This window comes from Pangasianodon hypophthalmus, chromosome 1 (genome assembly GCF_027358585.1).
Source record: "Pangasianodon hypophthalmus isolate fPanHyp1 chromosome 1, fPanHyp1.pri, whole genome shotgun sequence".
Lineage (NCBI taxonomy): Eukaryota > Metazoa > Chordata > Actinopteri > Siluriformes > Pangasiidae > Pangasianodon > Pangasianodon hypophthalmus.
In genome coordinates this window covers 19,607,395-19,627,640 of record NC_069710.1, presented here as the reverse complement: position 1 = coordinate 19,627,640, position 20,246 = coordinate 19,607,395, and the positions used below count along the sequence as shown (strand labels likewise).

Here is a 20,246-nt window from a genome sequence, read left to right as displayed (position 1 = left end):
TCTTAAGTAGCATCTGAATATCATCCCACGTTTGCACATCTCTTTGGTGGGTAATGCAGGCCAGATGGTTTACCTTATTAGGGTTGTGAAACAAAGCTTTCAAAAGCAGAAAACTGCTGAAAGATTAAGACTAATGTTGAAAAAAAGTACAAGAAGTCACATACATTTTAATTTTTATAAGTAAAGGATGATCAAGTATGATACATTAGATATGTTATATTACTGTGCAGAGGATAAAGTCCAGGTGACCTGAACAGGCATCAGTTTTTCATACACTCAACAAAGAAATCATTACATGCAACAGTAAGTGCCGCCACCAGAATGACAAATTCGTGGAAATCCACCTCCCCATCTCGGTTCTGATCCAGATCGTTTATTATCTTCTCCACAACCAGTGGATCTTTACTTGCCTAGAATGAAAGAGTGTGTGAGTCAGACTTTAAATACAAGACAATCCAGGTTTAAAAATTGCAGTTAAGGTACTTTTTGTAAAGGATTTATCAAAAGGCAGAAATAGCCTGAACCATGGGGTTAGTATGGTTCAGGGTAATAATCTGCTTCCAGCAAGCAAGATAAGTTCATTGGAAAATGAACTCACAGCTAAGAAAACGCTTAGTTCTCCTTGTAGAAGACTCTTCAGCTCAGCTTTACTCAGTTTGTATTTGTCCCCTTCCTTGGAAGAATATGTGTGGAACACTTTGATAAGGGTCTCCATTGCATTTTCCAACTGAGATGCCATGTTTTCTACAGTGATGATCTGTGTAGAACATAAAAGTTTAAGGACCAAAAAAATAATTTAAGTTATTCCACATGAACCTAACTCTCAAGCTACATCAATGCACCACGCAGTTATATGTGACTCTTCAGGCCTCTTTAGGCAACAGGTTTGGTCTGCCATGTCTTTTAATCTTTAATGGAATTCACATCTATGGGGAAAAAAAACAGGCAGAATTATGCTTGTTGGTTGAAACCTATCTATCATTACATTTGTTCAGAAAATATAAAAAGGAGACAACTGTATTATGCTGCTTTACAAATGGAATAGCTTTTCTTTGAGAGTGAGCCCAAAATTGCTTTCTTCCTAGGGAGCCACCTCTAACTGGAATTCAAAGAAAGTGGCAAAATATGAAACATCATGTATAATTATCACAAAAATTATCAAATTACGGGCAAATATATAGTCCGAATAACTGATGTTCGGTGGAGATATTAAACAGTAATGCATTACTTAATTTTTTTCGTCTGCAGTTTAACAGGTTGAGAATAACAGTCAGAAATGAAGTTATGGACTCACTGTGCTCCTCCCGTAAGTAATCTAAAGGCCAGAAGTCAAATAAAGACTGGTAGAAAGATATCCAAGCTGGTGCAGCCTAATTTAAACACATAATAGAAATGAAAGATTTCACTATTAACATCTAGATATGGCTTTTGACATTTATTAGAGTAAAACCATAAACCCACAATTGTGCAACTGTACCATATAATCCACTTAATTTACTTTGAGAAATGTCTTAGTTGTGCATTTTGCTGTCTAGGCTACATTATTTTTTAGTAATAGACAACCAGCATTATTGTGTAGTTCACTGTAGCTTGTATTTAAAAAATGCTAGTAAAAGACAATACCAAATCCATATAGTGAATGCTATTCAAATTCATTTGTAATTAACTTTGCTCTTTTTTCTGTGATTCTAATCGATTTCAGCCTGGTTAGCCTACATCTCAGCAAACGTAATCTGGTCTATTCAATTACACTAACAAATTGAGAAATTTGTTATCTTACCGAGAAAGGGAAAGCTGCAGTTGACACCTGAGGAGATTCACTGTCTCCTCTTTCTAGCATCTCATGCATTAAATGGCAGCAGCTCACAGTGCACCTCTGCCTTGGCTCCTTATAGGACTGAGCACCTCCTACTGCCAGTGATAAATAATTAGAAGGGCTACATACCTCTATACTAAATATTTATAATAAATTGTATAAGTAGGCCATGGCTACAGTCAACCTAGTATCCTATCACATGGTCGGTATTAGAAACTAGAATAAATAGTAGTAAATAGTAAAAGGCTTTTTTAAAAACAATGCTATTCTAAATAGCATACAAAATGCTGGAAATAGACTTGGAGCCTTTCCAAAATCATACACTGTCTTATCTTAAGCAATCAGAACTGCTCCCCCATGTAATGGTTTCTTTAGATGTGAAGCACCTCATGGACCTGGCTTTGTAACTGACCTCACTTACACTTAATCACGTCACCTCAGTTATTCACTCGCACACCTTGAGCAAGCTGAAGATTCTCCAGAAGGTGGGGCTATTAACACTCAAGTAGATTTTGTAAGCATTCATCATTTTAAGTGGGAAAACTGGCATGAACCTACACCGGTGGGAACTCATGAAGGTGCATATATTTGCAATTTACAAATATTGAATTCATACACCTACCCTTTACCTGAATCTGCTAATCATGGTTTCTCACACAGCATTTCTCAAAACAGATAAATAAATCATTATCATCTTATTGATATTGAACTCTCAACTGGTCCCACCATCTGTCAGGGTACAAGGAAGGCATGCATCGAGACTCTTCTCTGTTCTGGCACCAAGGTGGTGGAATGAACTTCCCCCAGATGTCCGAACAGCTGAGTCACTGGCAGTCTTCAAACGACGTCTAAAGACTTACCTCTTCCTAAAGTACGCAAGTTAGCACTTACAAAACCAAAAAAAAATATATATAATTATTGTCTGAGTGCTAGTTTACCTCCCCAACAGAGTTTTGGACTGATGGTATTCCTAGTTTGTGACCTAGTGAGCCAGTGTCAGAATGTATTTTTGATAGACTTCAAAGCACTTTTGTAAGTCACTCTGGATAAGAGCGTCTGCCAAATGCCATAAATGTAAATGTAACTCTCTTCTCTCACTCCCCTGATTTGGCTGCTTGTCACCATCAAGTTGGATTTCTTTCATGCCGAAAGATTGTGATTATTGATGGTTGGTGTACCCGATATGAATTGCCACCAATTCAACCCAACAGCCTTGACACAGCCCTAACTGAATTACTATTCCAGGTTCCAGGACTATTGCCTGAAAGTATTTACTGTAGCTTTCAACTATCTGCATTTAAATGAACCCATAGCATTCACTTTTTTATACCAAAGTTCATGTTTGTTTACCTGGGACACTTCTCAGCTAGGCCCAGAAGGTGGCAAAGTGTTTGGGCTGTCTAGGCCATCTAGATGGTGGCTTTTTATTATCTTTACACAAATGTGTACAGAACAACAAAATGTTTTCTTCAACTAGCTCCACTTGGAAAAAAATTGGTATCAGAGCACAAGGTCAACCATAGTATGCTCTGCCATGACTAATCCTGTGCCCTTGAAACCTTGTTCAAGAGCCCAACATATGGCAGCTTGGCAGTGGAGGAATCTAAACTCACAATCTTCCAATATCCTTAACCACCTAGCCAGTACTAGCTTGCTAAATCTGTGTCCAATCACTAAAATATCTGCATATGATTTACTACCATGATCTCAAATTAGCATGTGAGAAGTTTCATAGCACCCATTGTAGAAGGATTTTCACATTTGGTCAAGAAAAGTGTATCTACAATGCTATCAAATGCACTACTTTTATAAAAGCTCATCCTGAGCAGGTTAGCATAAAATTATCTTAGCTGCCTTCAATTTGACATGCATTTGCAGTCAATCAACTAGCAATTCTAAAACAATGGTCAACTGGAGTCAAATGTGGTAGTCCAAAATGAAAATATAATGTTTGCAGTTGCACCTTTACTTGGTGGATAAAGCTGTCCAAACTGCTTTCATGAAGATATACTAGGGATTTGCATCAAGGCCCTTCAAAAGCAAAGAATACTTTAAAGAAATAAGTACCAAGATTCTTTTATATAAAAGAATGATCATGTGGTCAGTGCAATACATTTTATTAGAGCAGAAGAGAAAGTCCAGGTGACCTGAACAAGCATCAGTTTTTCATACACTCAACAAAGAAATCATTACATGCCACAGTAAGTGCTGCCACCAGAACTACAAATTCCTGGAAGTCCACTTCCCCATCTCGGTTCTCATCCAGATCAGACATTATCTTCTCCACAACCAGTGGATCTTTACTTGCCTGGAATGAGATTGAAGGAGTCTCAGATTTGTATTCAGGATAAAAACTTTAGCCAAGAGTTTAATATGGCATAGAAAATTAACTCACAGCTAAGAAGTCACTTAGTTCCCCTTGTAGAAGACTCTTCATCTCAGCTTTACTCAGTTTGTATTTGTCCCCTTCCTTGGAAGAATATGTGTGGAACACTTTGATAAGGCTGTCCATTGCAATTTCCAACTGAGAAACCATTTTTGTACAGTGATTCCCTGTGTAGAACATGAAGCATTAAGGTCCATTCAAGCTTGTTAGTTTCTGATTCTGATTTCTCATTAACATCATTCTAAATTAATGAAGGCACATTAATACACCACCCACTTGTAATCAACTCTTTAGACAAAGTAACTTAACATTTGTAATTCTTTTCAAAGATATTCTCCAGTAATGTAATTCCATTGAGAACAGGATATGTTGTTCCTCTATTATGTACTCTCCTCTTGTACCCATTATGAACATCTGCTGACCCCGTAACAACTCTCCGATCCACTGACCAATTTCTTGCTGCTATGGAGAGATCCGGTGTCTCAGGGTAACAAGTTGTTTGGCCCCAGTAGACTGATGATGTTCAGAGGGAATAGGAGGACTGGCGTGCATCAAATATTTAACTAGTCTTTTGTTGCAGTTTAACAGGTTGAGAATGACCATCTAAAATTAAGTAATGGTCTTAGTGTATTTCTTCTAGAAAAGATTAAATAACAGAAATAAAATGAAGACTCTGGTAGGCCCGTCATTCTGATACCCAATTTGAACTCTCAAACAAAAAAGATTCTAGACACAACTATTTTTTTTAAATAGCAAACCACCCACATTATGCCATATATAACCTACACCAAATGTGATTTGATTTAAGAATCATCATAATCATACACAATCATACACAACAGCACTGTGTAATTTAATTATGCAGCAAACTTACAACCACAGACACGAAGCCTATAAAAAACAATAAATAAAAAAGCTCCTTCTTTCTTTGTCACTGGGATGGTAGACCTTTTATAGCCTACATTTAATATATCATCTTTTACCCTGCATGTAGTGTACTCTGAAGCGTTACTCTAATTACGGTCCAATTATGCAGTTTAAATCTTTTTAAAAAAGGTACACCATATACACATTCCCAGATACATATTAAAGGTAAAGGTTAAAAAAAACAAAAAACAAACAAAAGGTAGGCCTACCCTTTAAGGCACAACCCCAGCGACAAGAACTGATAGTTTAGTACCTTTTCCCTGAGTGTTGTTCTCTTTCACATAGGTTAGTCTGTCTCTTTGCAAACTTTTTCTAGGTTAAAGATTATTTCTGGTCGTTGCCTACTCAAGTAATTAAACAAAAAAAAAGGAGAAATTTATTATCTTACCGAGAAAGTGAAAGCTGTAGCTGATACCTGACCTGAGGAGATTCACTGTCTTCTCTTTCTACATGTCACGCATTAAATGGCAGCGGTTCACCTGCAGGCTGTAATTAGCTGTCAGACCCCCGCTCACTCCTCGCCCCCTAATGGCGCCTCCGAAAGCGTCCAAACAACAACGAAACACACGACATAAGTACAAGGAACAAGTCACTCGACGAAAAATAAATTAATAAAACTCTTTTTTATCACCACAAAAGCAAGTTTGAATTATTTTTCATTAAATTTAACCATGCCTTCTCCTCAAGTCCAGCATGCAGAACTGTCTAGATACAGACACCAATCTGAGCTCACGGTCAAACCGCTCAGCCCTGTACCACCGTGCTGCTTCTTACACTCACAGCTTCAACTGAAAATATTTTAGTGTCAGTATTCTAACGTTGCAATTAAACTAAAATAGCTTTTTCATAATTCACCGGTGCGGGATGTGATGGTATTTAATCTTTATTTTTGATCAATAATAATAAATCTAATCTAGCAAGCAAGCTAAGCTAGTTAGGTAGCCGACTAGTGTGCTAACATCTTGGCTACCTGTTCTCCTATTTTCTGGGCACAGGCTGGTCAACATGGACCAGAATCTCAAAGAAATGTTTCCAACATCTTGTGGAATCCCCTGCCACAAAGAATTAAGCCTGATCTGAGAGCAAAGGGGGCCCTACTCAGTATTAGTATAGTATTAGTACACTAAAAGTACAACCATGTTATTTCTAAAGCCTTATATGAACAGGCTTAATGTTACTTAAATGTGTTGTGTGGCTCTACAGACAACCTGGTCTTTTTGTTCACTCTGCAGTATAAAATATACAGCTTAAATATAGGGCTGCCCTAATGTCGCCCACTCTTCCTGCTTCTCCTCTGCTATTAGAGATTCAAACTACAAGCATAAAACCCTCCTCATTGCCACAAATAAACTTACCCAGCCTCCTGCAAATGTTGTTTCTGGATCTGATGAGCTGTGTAATTCCTTTCCTAACTTCTTTCAAAATAAAATTATTATTGTAATTTATTTTATTTTATTTTATTTTATTTTATTTTGACCAACAACTATCAGACATCCTTCCAGGAGTTTCATCTTGAGCATCCTATTCACTCTGTTAAAAGTTTTACTCTTACCAACTCATCCTCTGTTATTGGGATATCATAGGATACAACTCATCTTTTTGTCAGTTAGATATCGCCCCCACCACACTCCTTAAAACTGTCCGACTGCCTCCATTTACTCCTTTATTAATTGTTCAATTGCCTCTGCCACTGTTCTGTTGGAACTAAAGAAGGCAGTAGACCCTCCTATTCTTTAAAAACATGAGCTGGATCCCACTCTGGTAAACAGCTACAAACACATCTCTAATCTCCATTTTGTAGTCATGGAAAGACTTATTGCAAGTCCACCGAGTCTCCAGTAATCACTTTCAAACTGGTTTTTGCCTATCTGAGCACTCAGGCAGCACTTGTCAGGGTTGTTAATGACCTTCTAAACCCCATGGATTCTGGTGCTCTTACTATACTTTTATCCTCCTTGATTTGAGCTTGGCAGCTGACAGCCTGTCATGACATACTCCTGTCATGACGTATCTCAGCCATTGTTATCACAGGCTTATCTCTCTCTTGGTTTAATTCCCACCACACAGACAGACAATATTTCATTTCAGTTGAGAAACACATATCCTCCACTATTCCTCTCAACTCATGGTGTCTCCCAGGGATCTGTTCTTGGCCCTCTTCTCTTTATAAGCTTTTTGCTTTTCCTTATGGCAACACTATCCATCAACACAGTCTCAGTTTTCACTGTTATGCTGATGACACAAAGATTTATATTTCTGCCCCCTTTTTACAGCTATGCCTTCTCCTGATAAGTGCCTGTATCAGTGACATAAAAGAGTGTATTATAATTTTGTACTAAATTCTTCTTCTTCTTCTTCTTCTTCTTATTATTATTATTAATAATAATAATAAAACATAAGTTCAGAAAATACCCCCAATTCACTCAATTAATTTCAGTATTTACCTGTGTATTCTTCTGTCTATTAGTTCTTTTCATACATACCGTTATATAGATAATAATATAGTTAATTATATATATATATATATATATATATATATATATATATATATATATATATATATATATATATATTATTTGTTTGTGTTTATTTATTTATGAAAATTTCTTATTAGTTATTTCTCAGTTTATTTATTCCTTTATTTATACATTTTTGTATCTGTCAAGTTCTGCATTTCTTCATCCATGATGATACAATGGGATCGGGAGTGGTTTTTATATTATGCATTGCTATGATGTAGAGATTAGACAGGAGCATAAACAGTGGTTTTCAACCTGTGGGCTGGGGCCACCCAGTGAGTCATGGTGGTACTGCAGAGTATTATATATTTTTGAATACATATAATATTAGTTCAATTTAATTTTTCACATTTTCACATTTTCTCACCCACTTGCCAAAAGGCCAACAGGCTCAGTTTAATCAAAGACAATTCCAAGGTAATTATGTGATTACAGCATGAAATATAGGTTGTAACCACACAGTTAGGTTTTACATCATATAAAATTAGTCTGCCTCTGACATGTTATACAAATTATATATATTATTTATATAATATAATATATATAAATTTATAATTATAATTTTCACCTAAAGTTAATCCTATATTCTTCACCAAGCTATAATTAATTTAGAAAAAATACACATTTTAGAAATTGTTCAGCAATGCTTATAGGGTTATTTGGGTTTTTAATGTCTTAATATCTCTGTCTGTTATTTTGAGTTAGACACCAATTAATTTGGCACATCAACATTTTTAAAATATTGTATTTTTTTTAAATACAGGATTCCAATTCACTACAAAACACATTTTCAAATGGCTGCAAACAATTTTGCAATTTTGAGGATCAACAACTACTATAATACCTGCTAATTCTGATTTTTAGTGTGTAGATATGGGATGGTTTTCACATTCACTTTAACTTTGTGTTAATGAGTGAGGTGTGAGTCACTCCAAACTCTGTTAATGCTAAATACTTGTTAAAGTATGTGTCATAGTAACATCCACATGAATGCCAGGACCCAAGGTTTCCCAGCAGAGCATTACCCAGAGAATCACACTGCCTCTGCCGGCTTGCCTTCTTTGCATAGTGCATCCTTGTGCCATCTCTTCCCCAGGAAAGTGATGCACACGTACCCGGCCATCCACATGATGTAAAAGAAAATGTGATTCATCAGACCAGGCCACCTTCTTCCATTGCTCCATTGTTCAGTTCTGATGCACATGTGCCCACTGTAGGCACCTTCGGTGGGGTTAGCATGGGCAGCCAATAGGGGTCAGCCGATGGTCTGCGGCTATGCAGCACTATACGCTGCAAGCTGAGATGCACTCTGTGTTCTGAAACCTTTCTATCACAGCCAGCATTAACTTTTTCAGCAATTTGTGCTAGAGTAGCTCTTCTGTGGGATCGGACAAGACGGGCTAGCCTTTGCTCCCCACACGCATCAGTGAGCCTTGGGCGCCCATGACCCTGTTGCTGGTTCACTGGTTGTCCTTCCTTGGACCACTTTTGGTAGGTACTAACCACTGCATACCAGGAACAACCCACAAGACCTGCCGTTTGGAGATGGTCTGACGCGGTCGTCTAGCCATCACAATTTGGCCCTTGTCTAAGTCACTCAGATCCTTACACTTGCCCATTTTTTTTGGCTTCCAAAACATCAACTTTGAGAACTGACTGTTCATTTTCTGCCCAATATATCCCACCCCTTGACAGGTGTCATTGTAACAAGATAATCAATGTTATTCACTTCATCTGTCAGTGGTTTTAATGTTATGGCTGATCCGTGTATATAAACTATTCTATTCATAACTATTCAAAATGATAATGAAACTAAGTCTGAATTAATAAATAGCCAGTTTAGGGCAAGTGCCAATATGACAGAGTTAGTCGAGTGATTTTACCTTTCATTAAGTCAATATTAGAAGCTTATGGTTATAATAAATTTTTTTTCTTTGCTTCTAGGCTCTCAAAAGCATCTCTCACTGACTATTATGCTCAGAAATATAGTGCTGCCATGCTACTGTATCCCCGTCTTGTCAGCATGGTGCAAGTAGCAGTTGTTTTGGTGTCTATGGAGTTTATAAAGACAATCTTTCTGAAAGCTGCTGATCACAACCAGGCTTTAAGTCATTAAACTGACTGTCATCTAGTAATAGCTATACTGTAATACCGCACCATTTTTCTCACTACATTAGACATATAGCTCATTTCCACTGAAGGGCACAGCTTATCCATATCCTGGCCGAGTTTGTGTTGGTTTTCCATTAAATAATGCTATATATGAAAGTATGAAGAGTTCTCAGGAGGTTATTGGGTGACTAGTGAAAAGACACAAGTAGTAAAAATTAAATAAAAAAAGATGATTCGAGGCATCTCATATTCTAAGTTAAAATGTTGCATGTCTCCCCTAACATGCTGAACTATTTAGCACAAGACACAACAATTTTATTTTAATGGCAGTGTGTCCACCCAAATGCAAGTGTTCAATATTTAGTGAAGATACAAAGAAGCAAACTTTCACTCAGTGGCTTTGAACGCATCAAAATGCATCCAAGTGTGTCAATACTTTAATCCTTAGAGAAAATACAGAGAAGTTTGAGTGCAAACAATATTAAACACAAGGAACATGTACACTCACTGATTACTTTATTAGGAACACCTGTACACTTACTCATTCATGCAGTTATCTAATCAGCCAATCGTGTGGCAGCAGTGCAATGCATGAAATCATGCAGATATGGGCCAGCAGCTTTAGATAATGTTCATATCAACCATCAGAATAGGGAAAAAAAATGTGAGCTCAGTGATTTTGACTGTGGCATGATTGTTGGTGTCATATGGGATGGTTTGAGTATTTCTATAACCACTAATCTGGGATTTTCACACACAACATTCTAGAGTTTACTCAGAATGGTGCAATTAAGAAAAAAACATCCAGTGAACGGCAATTCTGTGGTTGGTAACAACTTGTTGATGAGAGAGGTCAACCGAGAATGGCCAGACTGGTTCGAGCTCACAGAAAGGCCACAGTAACTCAGATAACCACTCGAATTGTGGTGAGCAGAAAAGCATCTGACAACACGTTGAACCTTGAGGCGGATGGGTTACAACAACAGAAGACCACATCGGGTTCCAGTTCTGTCAGCCAACAGAAAACTGAGGCTGCAGTGGGCACAGGCTAACCTAAACTGGATAGTTGAAGACTAGAAAAACTTAGCCTGGTCTGATAAATCTCAATTTCTGCTGAGGCACACAGATGGTAGGGTCAGAATTGGGTGCCAACAGCATGAATCCATGGATCCAACCTGCCTTGTGTAAACAGTCCAGGCAGGTGGAGGTGGTGTAATGGTGGGGGGAATGTTTTCTTGGCAAACTTTGGGCCCATTAATGACCAATCAATCATCGCTTGAATGCCATAGCCTATTTGAGTATTGTTGCTGACCATGTGAATCCCTTCATGGTCACAATTTTCCCATTTTCTAATGGCTACTTTTAGCATAATAATGCACCATGTCACAAAGCAAAACTTGTCTCAGACTGGATTCCTGAACATAACAATAGGTTCAGTGTTCTTCAGTGGCCTTCCCAGTCACCGGAGATGAATCCAATAGAACACCTTTGTAGTAGAAAAGGAGATTTGCAGCATGAAAGTGCACCTGAAAAATCTGCAGGAATTGCGTGATCCAAAGAATTGAGGCTGATTTGAGAGCAAAGTGAGACTCTACCCAGTATTAGTATAGTGTTTCTAATAAAGTGCTTAGTGAGTGTATGTATTTTTCAGTGGCTGAATCTCATATGATGTTCTATACCATGCATGTAGGGCACAAGGTAGAGTGGACCATTATGTTAGATTCTACATAGGGAGCAAACAAAGTGAATCAAATTTTACTTGGATCTCAAGTAAGAAATACTAAAATATTAAAATTAATATTATAATATTAAAGTATTACTCTGATTAATGAATAAAAAGACATGACACTGTTATATAAAATTGTGTTGCATCTTAAAAAATGCCTTTTAAAAGAAGAAGAAACTTTGGTGGTCAGTCACTATTGGATATCTGTGCTACAGTAGTAGAAAAGACTTTACTTTTGCCAGAGACATTAATCAAGATGAGTCAGTGAAGTTTGTGTTTAACCAATCAATGGTCAGCACTATTTAAAGGATGGTTGACAAATTAAAGGAAAAATGAGTTGCTCTGTAATGCTATGGAGGGCATTTTGCTGGCATGTTTTGGTCTACTGTCTTCTTAAAAGGAAGGGCCACTGCAAATCAATACAAAGCTGTTCTGACTGATCACACTTATCCCATGAGAAAACATTTTTATCCTGATGGAAGTGGTCTCTCCAGGATGACAGTATCCCCAGCCACAGGGCATGAGGGCTCACTGGATGATTTAATGGGTAGGAAAACAATGTAAATCATATGCTATGGCCTTCACAGTCATCTGATCTCAATCCAACTTAACACCTATGAGAGATTTGGACTGATGTGTTAGACAGTGCTCTCAACTACCATCATCAAAACACCAATTGAGGGAATATCCTTTTCATAAATGTTGTTCATTCCTCCAGTACAGTTCTAGAGAATTGCAGAATCTATGTCAAGGAGCACTAAAGCTGTTCTGATGGCCCATGGTAGCCTGACATCTTAGTAAGACACTTCATGTTGTTTTTTTCCTTTAAATTGTCACCTGTCTGTATATATACCAACTTGGCTTACATGGTATGTGGGAAAGAACAGTAAACAAATTCAGCACGGGTAATTAGATGCGGCACAGCTTGCTTGGCAGTGGAAAAATGACAACATGCGGGATCATGGTTAGTTTTCTGCACTGCGCAGTGCCGCACCATCCAGTGGAAAAGCACTAATAGCAATGTTTCTCAAGATGCACTTCATTGTGGTATGCACTCAGCACAACTAACTTATTCACTGTCCATTAAGCTGAAGATATCTATATCAGTGATATCCTGAGTGATCCTCTGAGCTTTTCTCTGTAAGACCTCAAGCCTTTCCTATAATCTGAAGCTTAATCTCTGATGCCTCATCTATCTTTGGCCCAGAATCTACAGACTTTTGATTCTCCGGGGCCAGCTCAATCACAGACACTGTGTTCATTCTTGTGGAACGTCTGCGTATGGAGGATGAGAACTGCTGCGTGAGATTAGGTTTCCCCATGACGCTCCTCAGCTGCGCCCAGAAGAAGGCTTGATGTTTGGGGTGCTCAGGCCACTCTAAATAAGTTTTGTTTCTCAGCATCTTTTTGAGTTTACAGTACTTGCTGGGCAGGGAGTTCGGATCGATGGGCTCTTTTACCACTAGGATGACATCACTGAAGGTCTTGCCCATGGCTCGCTGCTGGGCAAAGTAGAGCTCATAGTTGCACCACTCGCTGTTCACAAAGTGCCGTGACAGGACAAAGATAACCTTAACAATGAAACAGCAGGTTAGAATGTCTTGCAAAATGGTTAAAGTGCACTCATGCATGTGACCTATCAACTTGTCAAGGATGATAGTCTAACAGTCTAGACAAACATGTTATTGGGTATCTGTATTAATTTGGATGGCTGTCAACACAAGTGAGTAATGTTAAAATGTAAGATATATTACGCATTATTTAACTTTTTGTATGCTGTTAAATTTGAACTTATTGTATTCTTTCCTCTGTGGGCTTGAATCGCATTTTACATACCTTCCGACTGTTTTCAATGTTCTCAATTATGTTATCGATGATCCATTTTCCTGGCATAAAGTCTCTTTCATGGATGCAAAGACGGTAAGGGGGCTTGGAGTTTTCCAGACATGGTAACAGTTCGTCCCTTACCCAGTCTGCATCTGAGTGGCTGTAGGAAATGAACGCATGAAACGTATAGTCCACAGAAAGTGCCAGTCCTTCTTTATGAGACCTATACTTGGCCCTGAGGATTTGGTATGTAGCTTTAGCATACCACGGTATATTAAAAAAATAGCATATTAGCATGAGTGCTAGCACGACACCTGCTGTGGTGACTACAGAGATAACAATGACCAGCCTGATGTCACACACTATCTGACCAGGGAGATAATGAGATACCATTGTATTGAGCAGGTCTTCTGGGTGGTAACACTTGTAGTTTTCCGGCCAGTCTGTGATGTTAACTTTGCCCTTGATTGCAGTTTCCTGTATGAAAGTGTGGAGCTCACAGGTACAGTGGTAAGGGTTGTTACCTGCCCTGAGTTGCTCCAGCTTAGGCATTCCCTTGAAAGACCTCATGCTGATAATCCCAAAAGAGTTTCCATCCAAAGTCAGTGACTTTAAACTGGGGCTCTTCCAATCAGAGGGAATGAATTTAATTTTGTTACCACTGAGGTAGACCTCCTTCAGACTGATGGCCTTCCTGAAGTAGTTCACATCTAACTGGTCTAAATTACAGTAGGAGAGATCAAGGTACAATACAGTAGTTGGGAGACATCTGAAGCTGTCAATAACCATACTGTTATGGTTAGCGATGAATGTGGTGATGTTCTGTTTCCAAGAGCAGGGGCTGTTTCCTTTAAAACCCAACTGGTTGTGACTGATATCAATTACCTGTAGGTGTCTGAACCCCCCAGCAAGAGATGCAAAGGAGCTGAGGCTGGTCAGTTTGTTATTGCTGAGATTAAAGGTGTGAAGCTCTGACATTGTATCTGTGTAGTCACATTGCTGGTTAAAGAGAAAATTGTCCTTAAGACTGTTTTTGGATACATCAAGTATTTCAACCCCTCTCATCTCCTCCCATGCATCACAGGGCACGATGTTAAAATTCACATTGTTTATGCGCAGGTGACGGACCTTGCTCAACCATGTAAAACTCCAGTCAAAGCGTAGGATGTCTGGGTTGCTGATATCCCTGTAAAATCAAACATAACAATCAGGGGAACTGTTCATTCTGACAACTTTATATGATCTTGGGATATTAAGAAGAGGTAGATGTCCTTGTTCATATAAACAGATAGCTGGAATACTTACGACAAAACCAACATATCCAGTGTTAGGTTTGTCATACTGGATGCTTCCTCACTATTCACAAGTGTTTGCGACCGGGCAAAATCAATGAAGAACAGTCCTAGTGATTTAATCTCACTTTTTTCTAAATTCACAAGGGCCATTCTTAGGAGGTCCTCATTGAATTTCCCACGATGAAAGGTCAGCTGCTGGGAGTTTATATACTGTAAGCCATAGAAAATATCCTCTGTGTCGGTATAGTACTTAAACTCAAAGAGATTACGGAAACGAAGGGCTTCAAATGTTTTGTTTTCAAGGTCTTTCAGTATCAGAGGAAGTACGTGTGTTCTGTTATCTATGGCTATATCCACCCACAAATTTGCAGTTTGGATGTTCTTGAGATACCCTGGATCATAAACGTCCAGGCTAGAACCAGTTTTAATAGCAATCCTCTCCAGAGATATGTTGGCTAACACATCAAGATCCCCCTTTTTCAATGTGCTGAGAACAGGACCACCCAAAGACAATAGTTTTAGACTCTTGAAATTCATAAACACATCATCCAGTGTTGCCTCAGTGTAGAGATTATTTGCCAGCTCTAAAATTGTCAGCCTGCTGAGTGGTGCAAAGGCTTTTGATGGAATATAAGTCATTGAGTTATTGAACATATTCACTTCTTCCAGTAGTAGATTTTTGTGAAAGGCCTCATCCTCAATCAAAGATATATTGTTATACTGAAGCCAGAGGACGCTGAGGAGAGGCAGTTGAATGAAATCATCCTTTTTGATAACCTCTAGAATGTTATAGGAAAGATCTAGCTTCTCTAGGGAAGAAGGCAGTTCCTCCACAGGCACTTGCTCCAGTCGCTGGCCTCGGCAGTCTGCTGTGCGCTGGTCAGCAGATATCAGACAGGATTGTTCAGCTTGAAATGGTAAGATGAGGAAGCCAAACACAAGCCTGAACAAAGTAAATACTCTCACATCTGCCATTTGGATCTGTGTAGAGATATAACAGCATGGGTTGTTATTATTGTGGTGTTTACCTTTTACATAATCTTTCATTTTCAACTGTATAAACATAATCAAAGGGTGTTGGCATGGCCTTAACGTTGTACATTTGTAAACAGCTAAAATTATGTAGCATTTCTTATATATTTAGAATAAAATATATATATATAAAAAAACAATAAAAATGTAAAATCTTCATTTACATTTTTTAGAAATCTTGCATTAAATGGGTGACTAAAATATTGTAAAATGTATTGTCTACATTAGATATAAATTTTTAAGCTTCGACCACTTTTGATAATTTTCAACAGTATTTCAAAAAACTGAACATCCTTTGAAGTGCTGTTCTGAGAAATAGAAATAATCAATAAACACATCATCCTTACACTTTAGTACATAGTATAAATAAAAAAATGTAAATTTTAATAATATGACAGTATAACTACGCTGTAACCTGCACTCCAAAAGACGCATGACATCTATGGCATGTCTCAGCTATTATGTATTTCCTTTAAAAAAAAGTAGAATCTTGCTAACTTAATCTGCATTGTATATCGGTGTGATCATTTAGTCTGCATTGTATATCGGTGTGATCATCTTATGCCAGCAATGTCGCTCTGTCCCTAAGACAGCAGTCTGGGTCACACAGATTCTCATGTTGCAATTATGTTTAGGCTACAAATGTAGAGTTACTTGCTCCTACACTTTACTAACGCGCACACACGTTATCACTGCTTTTATTGCCAAATTAAACGTTGACTTCAAAGTTGACTGCACACCAAATATGGAAGACAGAAATGTTTGAACATGTGCTGTTTCCTAATTACTTTTCAATTTCTTGCTCAGAGGTGTTTTATTTGACAAGAACTGTGCTTATCTTTATTACCTTGCATACAGGGCCATAACCTAGATCAGCATTTTATTAGGTTCCATATTGCAAAAATGTCATCAACTTCACATAGTAAAGAACACTGCCAAATGCATACGACACCAATTTCGATCTTCTAATATTCTTTACCTGCCTTATCTTCCATTCCATTGTTTCCTTGTTTTTACCAATTTTATCCATTCATTAACCAAAAAACCAAACTTTTCCCCAAGCATTAGGCTTTGAGAGATATATCTATCTATATCATGAAGCAAAGGTGTGCAGGATGGAATGAACTGCCTTATTTCTAACATTGATTCTCTTTTATAACATTTTAGTGAATGCTATCTCTGAATGAGTCTTTGAAAAAGAATACATATGGTCAAAAGGAACATAGATAACATAGATTATCCTAGTTTGTGACCTAGTGAGCCAGTGACCTACTCGCTCTGGATAAGAGCATCTGCCAAATGCCATAAATGTAAATGTAAATGTAGATAAAGATATAAAAAGACGAGTGCAAGCCTACAATATACTATATTATCTGATTACAAGATACTTATTCTGTCTAAATCAGTAGTAATTGTTTTAGTCCTGTCTCACATAGTTTTGAAGCATTTAAGCATGTTAAAAACACTTACCATTACAATCACGAGGGAGAAAAGGCACTGAGTGAATTAATACAGTAGAAGAGAAGTACAGGTCCGAAGTCAGAGCGTACAGGATAGAAAATAAAGTGCCTTTCTAGCAGTTAAAACAGATCTGTTTAATACACACTCAGTTTACTTTGGCTACTCATCATGTTCACTCATAGACATCATCCGTACCAATACATGCTCCTCCTTTTTGGTACAATATGAAAGACACTCAAGTGTAATGTTTCACTATTTAATAAATTATTGTCACTTTTGCTTTTTTTTTTTTTTTTTTTTTAGTTTTTCAAATAAACTCCATTCTGAGGAGTTTGTTTGAAAAATTCTGAGGTGTACTGGCATAAATGTGTAACAATGACTCAAATAAACAACACATGGAAAGCCCCAGATATATGACGTTTATAAATGGCCCACGTGATGAAATGATGGTCAGAAAACATATGCTATTCTCTTTTCTCGTCTTAAGCTTTGCTAATTGTTCTGCTCACTGTGCATGCCATTAGAGCAGGCTGACTGTTTACCTGCAGTCTGAATACAACTTTCTGAATCATGAACAAGACACTTGTACTTACTCCTGAATTAGTCGAAGGGATGATGGAGATTTTTGCATTCTTTATCCTTTTGTGAAATAAATATTTGCCTAGGCACTCGCCTAATAGACTTGATAAACTCAGAGACTGTTTCAGTTCAAACCGGTACGAAAAGACAGGTTCCTGGCATCCTCGGATTTCTGTGAGTTTCGAGAATTATTGTGGAATGTCAGTGTGTTGAAGAAGGTCACACCTGCGACAAGGATTGGCAGTCAGTAAAGGTGGTCCTGTACGGCATGCGTGGTGCGTGTATGCGGTGTTTGTGCGCAGGGTGTAATCCCTCCCGTCCTGTCTCAGTGCTAGCGGCTGAGATGTAGATGCAGATGTAGCCGGCGAGGTGCTACTGGTGAACAGCACACAACTATATAACCAACGACTGCCAAGCAGACCTGTCCTGAAAAGATCTTTATCTCTGACGACAGCCACTCTCAAGAAGCAGTCCAGTGTATATACTCTAAGAACATTTAGAATCATTAAACGTGTTTCAATTGTCCCTCGAGGGGACCCGTAAAGTACATATAGGCATAACTAAGAGGTGGCCAGGGGTGGCCCCTCTGGCAACCACTTTATGATTATTATTATTATTATTATTATTATTGTTGTTGTTGTTGTTGTTGTTAGTCAGTGTAGTTATGATGTCATACTGAATGACTTGGCAAATAACTGTCAGTAATAGCAATTACTTCTTAATTCCATGGCTGTAATCCTTATTATATTCTGCTATGTCAGTGTACTGTGTATGTATATGTGCTATTCTCTCTGTACTGTGTTTGGCAACAGACATACAGCTGCACATCTCATGGCCCAGTGTAGTCATGGTGAAACCCATCAATATCAGGTTTTATCAGTGGTTTTCCTGGACTTTGTCCAACAGGTGCTGCATCTTCTCCACAGGTGACCAAACACACACACTCGCTCATTTTCAGATGCTTCATATTTCTCTTACCTCAGTGAAATTTGATGCAAGCCATGTCAGCATGAAAGCTTCAATATTTTGTACACTTGCAACTCATTGTGTGAGAAAAAAATCTCCAGTGAGAATTTGGTGTTTGCTGAAATTGGGTAACTGAAGTATGCTTAAAGGTGCCTAGATATAGTCTGTAGTCCAAATTTATCTAGATTTATATATGGTTTTGATTTCAGCACTCTGGATGGAATAATAGACAATAAGGGAGGACAAAAGCATTATCTTCCTTTTCAGTTTAGACATGAACTTTTGTATTATCTGCTTCACTTTGTATCATTTTTTCCCCACCCTGGGATGAACATTTCTGGGAGAAGACACACTGACTCTCTTGATTTAACGTATATTAAACTTATATGGACCCATTATATTCAATGTTTCCCCTTTTTGGAGACCCATAACTAAACAAACTATTGGTTGCCCAGTGGTTTCTTTGCAGTAGGTGTATCCTTGAAACTTTAAATCTTTGAGTCATTGAATGCAGTAAAGTAATTGAAAATTAAGCTGTTTTATATAATGTCCGAGTATAGAAAATGTTCTTGAGAACTAAACTTTTATCCCACTTTGCAACTCAAAATGCATGCAGATCTATCCAAATTTAATTCAAGACAGCAGCTGAATTACCAGTCACTTCAGCATACAGTAAATGAAGCTATGCTACCTGTAGTACTTACATCAATGGATTTTAAATTTTAAATTTTGTGTGGCAATATTTAATGCTGTCAGTCTTTTTTTTTTTTGCTTCCTCAATTAGAGATACTTCATATTAAAGCTACAACATTACTGGAGGAGCAAAAAGTGGTGTGGAGTATTGTAAATTTTGTTGTTTCAAGCGATAAAATTCTTTGATAAAACAACACTTTGCAAAAGTATTGTTGTACTATATCTTCATTAAGAAATGATAATTATGATTTCAGATAACCACTGATAAGGTGGTGAGTGGGAATGTTGTGAATAATAGTGGCAATTACAATGTTACACTTTCACAAACTTAAGAAAGGCACCATTAAATGATGACAAATTTACATTTTTAAAAATTATGTTTTCTATTCCTCTATTGTCTGATATATGTTGAGTGAAAAAGTATAGGTCAACCACTTTCTTGGTTGATTAACAAAAAGAGTCCAAACAGTCCGAGCGCATGAGGAAGTGCAACAGAAGAGGCTGTTTTGTTTTTACTAGTAGTGCGAGTACTAGTAGTTTTCACCCCTATTTATGATTCTTGAAGTTTTGTGTATTGGAGTAGTTTGATTTTATTTCATTTGAAGTGTTACGTGCTTTAAACAAACATTTCATAACCCTAAGATTAAGTGAAGCTGCCCACTTGTCTGTGACATTAGCTTTATTGTTAATGTCAGCTGTTCCACATCCGAACAGCTGACATTAACAATAAAGCTAATGTCAGACAAACACACACACACACACACACACACATACACACACATACAAACACACAAACAATTTAACTTTTTATTGAAGAGCACAGTTTTAAAGTTTTATAGACTACGAATATTTTACATGTGAGTTTGGACTGAACTCCGATATATAAATACATAAAGAGTAAATGAAA

The 20,246-nt window shown here is 37.7% G+C and overlaps 3 protein-coding genes across 4 annotated transcripts; all 3 read right to left on the bottom strand.

Annotated features, from left to right (window-relative positions):
- Positions 1–184: 184 nt before the first annotated feature.
- On the bottom strand, positions 185–2,255 carry LOC113533833 (protein S100-A1-like). 2 transcript variants are annotated; one of them, XM_026926206.3, is made up of 4 exons: positions 1,781–2,223; positions 1,295–1,370; positions 599–757; positions 185–410 (listed from the first exon to the last, which is right to left on the bottom strand). In XM_026926206.3, the coding sequence occupies exons 3-4, from the start codon at positions 737–739 to the stop codon at positions 261–263; spliced, it is 291 nt and encodes a 96-aa protein (XP_026782007.1). In that variant the 5' UTR covers positions 740–757; positions 1,295–1,370; positions 1,781–2,223; the 3' UTR covers positions 185–260. The 2 variants fall into 2 exon arrangements, with proteins under 2 accessions (XP_026782007.1, XP_053088249.1); XM_053232274.1 differs by lacking the exon at positions 1,295–1,370 and having other exon boundaries at positions 1,781–2,255.
- A 1,662-nt stretch (positions 2,256–3,917) lies between these two features.
- LOC113533834 (protein S100-A1) lies at positions 3,918–5,656 on the bottom strand. Its single transcript, XM_026926207.3, has 3 exons — positions 5,518–5,656; positions 4,212–4,369; positions 3,918–4,124 (listed from the first exon to the last, which is right to left on the bottom strand). Exons 2-3 carry the CDS (start codon positions 4,350–4,352, stop codon positions 3,975–3,977), a joined length of 291 nt encoding a protein of 96 aa, XP_026782008.1. The 5' UTR covers positions 4,353–4,369; positions 5,518–5,656; the 3' UTR covers positions 3,918–3,974.
- A 4,489-nt stretch (positions 5,657–10,145) lies between these two features.
- tlr18 (toll-like receptor 18) lies at positions 10,146–18,149 on the bottom strand. Its single transcript, XM_026926198.3, has 4 exons — positions 17,695–18,149; positions 14,619–15,589; positions 13,323–14,499; positions 10,146–13,057 (listed from the first exon to the last, which is right to left on the bottom strand). Exons 2-4 carry the CDS (start codon positions 15,581–15,583, stop codon positions 12,635–12,637), a joined length of 2,565 nt encoding a protein of 854 aa, XP_026781999.1. The 5' UTR covers positions 15,584–15,589; positions 17,695–18,149; the 3' UTR covers positions 10,146–12,634.
- Between the last annotated feature and the right edge of the window lie 2,097 nt (positions 18,150–20,246).